Raw genomic sequence first — 6245 nt, forward strand, 5'->3', positions numbered from 1 at the left:
CCCATGACAATTTTATGATAATAAACTCAGAGGAGTTTTTATAAAAATACTGAATTTTAGGCAAACATTTATAATTTTACTATCACATGGAATCTTTTACAAAAATACTGTCTTTTTATAAAACAATTGTAAAACAACAAAACAGAACAATTGAAAACAACAGTAGAACAACTAAAAAATAACCGTGGAACAACAATGAAAACTTAACACAATACACAGTATAAAACTTACATAGTATTCTTTTTTTAAAATTCCGTCCCTCAGTAAAAAAAATTAAAAATTTCAACATATGGGATAAAAACCATAACTGGTGGACCTAGATACCAGAACCCACTTATGATCCATTTTTGAAACATTAACAACCAATAAAGTGTTAGTTGGCTCATCTACCAAATCTTTTCCATTTTGAGATAAAATAAAAATAATATTCCCTATTGAGGAAACATATTACGTATAAGAGTACAATATTTTATACTATATTTTCAACAAAAGAAAAATTAAATATAAGAATAGAATAAATATATTTACGATAAAATAAAGTACGTGTTTTTTTAATTTTAACATATTACATTTTAATGCGTAATGAACAAAAATGTCTTTGTTCAAAAAAATAAAAATAAAAAATGTCTTAACTGTATGTATGAACTTGGCAATGGGCATGAAAACTTGTTTTATAGTTAAAAAAATAAATAAATGATATTTTAATGATGGTGTCATTCAAACTTGATCTTCTGAAAGAAATAAAGATAGTACAATAATGTGTAACGATAGTTTTGCGATGGTTTGCGATTAAATTTGACTCTAATGTCAAATCGTTATTTTTTTGTTATCTAAGTTCTTTATGAGATCTGCACGTTTGGAGTGGGTCGAAACTATATGGTGTTTGGTTGGAGATAATAAAATGGAATAGAATGAAAATGAAATAATTTTTATTACATTCATTTGTTTGGTTATATTTTAAAGTATTGGAAAGACTTGCGTTTTGAAATGGAAGAAAAAACAACTCTAATGCAAAATAAGAAAAAAAAAATTATTATTTTTTTTTGTGCGTTTTAATTTTTATTCAATTTCATTCCTATTTTCATTTTTATTTATATTTTTACATTTTCATTCCTTCCAACTAAAGGTTCATAGAAGAACTAGTAGTACTTCCTTCCCATGAATTGCAACGACCACCTGGGTATGTTGCAGGTGAAGAAAAAGTACTGCCGAAGACCACACACGATGATGAATCTTCAGCTGCTAAGGTTCTACAATATTTACTGACAAGCCTTTCTTTTTTCTAATACAAAATTAATCACATTATTCATCTTTCTTGAGCTTAATTGCATGCAGGTGGGGAATTCAGAAAGTTCAGGGATAAAACAACGTTTGGTTAAACTGTTTAAAGAGTTAAATCTCAAGGCATTGTTGGCCCCTTCAACTATTGGAGCGGTTAGGCAACAAAATTATGTTCTGTATATTTTTGATCATTTATTTATGGACTCTCTCAACTCTTAACACACTTATTTTCTGTTATGTAGATTATTGGATACATAATTGGAGTGGTTCCTCTATTCAGAAAATCTTTGATAGGAAGTGGTGCTCCACTTAGAGTGATCCAGGACACTGCTGTATTGTTCGGGTACAACCTATGTTTTTCCCAAAATCTCTACATCTTATTAACCATCTAAACTGTTCTCCAAAACTCTACAGGGATGGAGCCATACCAGTCCTCACCCGTATAATTCTAGGAAATCTTCTTAGAGCCTAACAAAAAGCATACTACATTTAAGATGACTAAACTACTAAGACTTCAGATTAGCTTTGTTGTTGTTGTCTTTTTAAGGTCTAAGAGAACAGAGAATCCAGAAATCTCTAGTTGTTTGGAGTCGGAGAGAAAGAATGCTCTGTTCTGTTATCTTGTTTTGGACTTATGCCTTAGCATCAATTTCACTTACTATTTGGTGCACATATTTCATGTGACCTTGTGACATGATGGAAATGAGTCACACGACTTAAGGGAATTAAAATTTGCATAATACTTTGTCTTCTTACTACACACAACTTTATCAAGTTGTTACATACCTACCCAGTACAGTTGCACCAACTAATACTATTACGTAACTAGAAATATAACAATGCTTGAGAACAGCAACCCCTGTCTCCAACTCAATCTCACTCCTGTGGTTTTGTTTAGTTATTAAAGAGCATCCTTGTTGAGACCATCAAAGAAAGGGTGGTCCATAGCTTTCTTTGCTGAGATACGCTTTGAGGGATCATACTGCAACATTTGCTGCAAAAGTTGGATAATATTTTTAATCAAATTTGAGCAACTTGTCATTATGGTATTAACAATGTCTTTATATTGTGAATAATGTGATCTCATTACATAACTTACACTCAACAGATCCAATCCATCGTTGTCCAAGTTAGGAACAGCCTTGGTCAAACTTTGAGCGCTCCACTGGGGATATTCATGCCAGTTCATTAGCTTGCTTACTCCTGGCCACATTTCCTCGTTCGGAGTTCCTAATAACCTGTATGAAAATCAAATAAAAAGACAAGCAAGTAAAAAATAAACGACAAGGTATAAATAATAACATCAAACTATTACATAAAGCCAATACTCAAGGGAGAGTACAACGAACTTGAATATGTGTAGGAGTTGCTGAAGCTCTGAATCACCTGGGAAGAGTGCTTGTGTGGTGACTAGCTCAGCTATAAGGTAATAAAAGGAGAGATGAGTTTAAAGACATAAAATGTGGAGGAAAAAAAATGAGAGAAGGGAACAGAAGAGCTAATCCTAACCAAATATGCAACCAATAGACCACATATCCACTCCAGTTGAGTAATGAGTGGCCCCCAGAAGGACTTCAGGAGCTCTGTACCAGAGAGTCAATATCTGCAACAACAATCCAAAAGTCTTTTATCATCAAGGACATAATTAATGAGTAGAAATAGTGAATAATAATAACAATATACCTCGTGAGTATACTTCTTAAGTGGAACAGTGAAGGCTCGAGCTAACCCAAGATCTGCAATTTTAAGCATCAGTGTCTTCGGATCCATGAGGATATTGTGTGGCTTAAGATCCCTGCAAAGACAAATGTGAGTACACTCAAAGTTCTGAAAAGAGAATAATGAAAGATATGAAGAAAGAGATGGATTTTGACCTGTGTAAGATCCCGTGACCATGGCAGTAGGCTACACCTTTGCAAAGCTGGAACATCAGAGTCTGCAAAAGCACAAGTTCATTTCTACTGAATGAAACCACACAATACATCAAAACAATAGGGAAATAATTATTACTTTGACGGTATCGAGAGGGACTTTCTCCGGAGTTTGACGAAATGAACGAATGAATTTCTTCAGATCAGTCTCCAGATACTCAAACACCAAATACAGAACTGTTTTCCCTTCCTTATTAAACCCTTGTTTCACATCCAGTAACCTAAATTCAATTCAAACAACTGAAAATCAAAAACCTTATTTCTTAAAAGAAGAAAAGAAAAAAAGAAGTTTACCTGACGACATGAGTATCCCTGGAGAGCATTCGCAAGATGGAGATCTCACGGAGAGTAGTGGGAGGAACACCTTCTTCGTCCTCATGGAGACGGGTTTTCTTGAGAGCGACGATCTTTCCAGTATCCTTCTCTCGAGCTCTATAAACCTTTCCATAAGTTCCTTCTCCAACCTTCTCCAGCTTCTCGAAAGCTTCCATGGCCGATAGAGTGGGTGTTGCCTCCGGTGATTCCATCCTCAGATTCTTGGAACAGTATACCGATCGATAGAAACGCAAGAGAGAGAGAGAGACTCTTTCACTTCTTACAGCAAATGAAATTGGGAATTTGGGAGGGATTTTTGAAATTCAAATATGGGTCAGAGAGCCTCTCCTACTTTTGTTTTCCCAAAAAGCCCCTCAGCTATACCTTTAATTTCAATTGGGCCTAGCTCTTAGCGATTGGAGGCCCAACATTGGCCCATTCACTCTCATTCAACATCTTATTTTGTGATTCAAAAATTGTGTTTTTTAAAAATGTGTTTTGGAAACAAAAATTTAAATTTTGTAAGTGAAAATTTGTTTTTAAATATGTGATTGGTTGTAGTGTGATTTAATGTTTTTGAGTTTTAAAAAATTGAATATGTGATTGGTTGGTAATCTCAAAATAAAAAAGTAAAAGAATAATTGGAGAGTTTTTGGATTCAATGATTTGAAAACACAAGAAACATAAAAATGGTGTTTTCATTTTTTAGCCTAAAACTCAAAATAGTATTCAAATTTTGTTTTTGAAAACACTCAACCAATCAAGAATTCTTAGGTGGACCCCCACCATTTTAATTTTCAAAAACATAAAATAGTTTTCAAATCCTAAACCAATCACACCCTTAGTATTAGCTATTAGGTGTGTTTTGTTGGAAGTAATTTTTATTTTACTCTTTAGAATATTATTTTAATAGAATGAATTTTTTATCATTTTAATAGAATGACTATTTCATTTTAATACGGAAGAAAAGATCATTCTAATACAAAATGAGAAAAAATTTAATAACTCTTTTTGTGCATTTTAATTTTGATTCTATTTATTTTTTTTATTCTCATTTTTATTCTTATAATACAAAACTTGAAGGTGGTGTTTAGTTTGAGGTAATAAAATAAAATGAAAAAGAAAAAAAAATATATTTTCCAACCAAACGTGGCCTAATTGTTTAAAATTAAATCTCAAACTTCATTACCCAAACAACAATCTCAAAATTTATTATTCTACATTCCAAATTTAAAGTTCTATACATTCTAAGTTATGCATCAACAAAATTTTAATATAGCCAAGCATCGTTTTGGGAATGCTTTCGTAGCATCATGGTTTTATGACATAAAAAAATAAGTTTTCTTGCACTATTCCAAAAAGTATTGCTAAGCATAATGATAGGCCACCTATCACTTATGTTTATGCAAGAAAGAGGGATACGAAAGCTAAAGATGGAAATGCCACAAGGAATTAATTGGCATTGTAATTCTGTTTTGTGGGAACTAATTGGGTGTGGGTGAGTCCTTCTGTAGTTCCTATGGAGTGTGGTATAAATAATGCTTTAAGTTGTTGTAAAAGGGGTGAAAAGTATATAAATAGGAAATTCTTATTATTTGGTATCAGAACATTCATTCATGGGATCGAAGAAAGACACAACGACTAACATTATCGAAGAAAAGATTGAGGAAGAGGTCTTGGAACTTCGCCAAGACGTGTAGAGAGTGAACCAGGGATTGGAAAAATTTCAGGGTGAGATTCAGACGACCATTGCGCAAATCATAGCCAGATAGATGGACTCCGTAGTTAGTCAAATCTCTCAACTTATCCTACCTTGGGGGAAGACCACGCTAGATGCATTAGCGACAATGGCAGAGTGCCAACAAAGAACTTATTGAAGGAAACATGTCTTCAATTGGTGAACCTGTTGGGTTTTATGCCCTAAATAAAACTCATTTCAATATAATCAGATTTACTTATTAATATAGATCAGAAATAACATTTAATGTTGCATGGTTCACATGATTTATTTCATGATTATATGTACATAATGTATAAATTCATCTGAAACCCTTTTCACATACTTGATCCTGTTTATTGTGTCGTCAACACATTGGAAAGTAAACATGACTATGTGAATAAAGTTTCCTAGATTTATCAGACATAGGGTTTTACTGATATGATAATCTACAACAAGAGTTTACTTGTATTTGGAGAAATACTATGTTCTTTCCAGAGCATTGGTTAAAGTAAAGCTCAGGTTGGATGCATGGAGTATGCATCGGAAGGGACCGATATTGAACTTTGACTTAGATTTATTAAACTTACCGTAATATCTATTCAAGTCAATATCGCCTAGTTGATCCTAGATCAAATGATCTTAATCCTGATATGATTAGGCTCAATCTTGAAAGGCTATTCGTGTTCTTTGATTTGTTAGTTAAGCCTACTTTTAGGTCAGGGTGATACGTACATTTTGGGAACACGGTAGTGCAATTGAGTGGGAGCGCTATCATAAACATGGAATCTATAGCTTCTATCTGGCGAATAGTAAGCAAAGGATGATCTCCTTCGAGCTTGACCAAACGAACATAAATGGTGGAGTACTCATTTCACATAAGCTGAAATATCATTTATACGGGGTCAAGTGTTTTAAGGAATAAATACATTGTAGGGTGTAACGGTAATTTAATCCCTTTACAAAGGTAGATCATTCATATAGAGGATCATTGATCACAT

The 6245-nt window shown here is 33.2% G+C and overlaps 1 protein-coding gene and 1 long non-coding RNA gene across 2 annotated transcripts; one reads left to right on the forward strand and one right to left on the reverse strand.

Moving 5' to 3' along the window:
• The first annotated feature begins 1187 nt into the window (after positions 1-1187).
• LOC133032786 (uncharacterized) lies at positions 1188-2018 on the forward strand. The gene is made up of 3 exons (XR_009685391.1): positions 1188-1247; positions 1336-1434; positions 1524-2018. It is a non-coding gene; the product is annotated as an uncharacterized LOC133032786 (long non-coding RNA).
• On the reverse strand, positions 1998-3918 carry LOC115713754 (cyclin-dependent kinase B2-1). Its single transcript, XM_030642236.2, has 8 exons — positions 3507-3918; positions 3292-3433; positions 3156-3217; positions 2965-3076; positions 2791-2884; positions 2631-2700; positions 2381-2519; positions 1998-2275 (listed from the first exon to the last, which is right to left on the reverse strand). Exons 1-8 carry the CDS (start codon positions 3737-3739, stop codon positions 2183-2185), a joined length of 945 nt encoding a protein of 314 aa, XP_030498096.1. The 5' UTR covers positions 3740-3918; the 3' UTR covers positions 1998-2182.
• Positions 3919-6245: the final 2327 nt, after the last annotated feature.

This window comes from Cannabis sativa, chromosome X (assembly GCF_029168945.1).
Source record: "Cannabis sativa cultivar Pink pepper isolate KNU-18-1 chromosome X, ASM2916894v1, whole genome shotgun sequence".
Taxonomy (NCBI): Eukaryota; Viridiplantae; Streptophyta; class Magnoliopsida; order Rosales; family Cannabaceae; genus Cannabis; species Cannabis sativa.

Bases quoted from the DNA above. Each gene is read 5' to 3' on its own strand.
- LOC115713754 (XM_030642236.2), bottom strand. From the start codon at position 3,739: ATGGAATCACCGGAGGCAACACCCACTCTATCGGCCATGGAAGCTTTC. The intron at 2,885-2,964 runs GTATATTGTTAT...TTGTTGTTGCAG, and splicing joins TTAAGAAGTATACTCACGAG to ATATTGACTCTCTGGTACAG. The intron at 2,701-2,790 runs GTTAGGATTAGC...ATTACCTTATAG, and splicing joins GTCTATTGGTTGCATATTTG to CTGAGCTAGTCACCACACAA.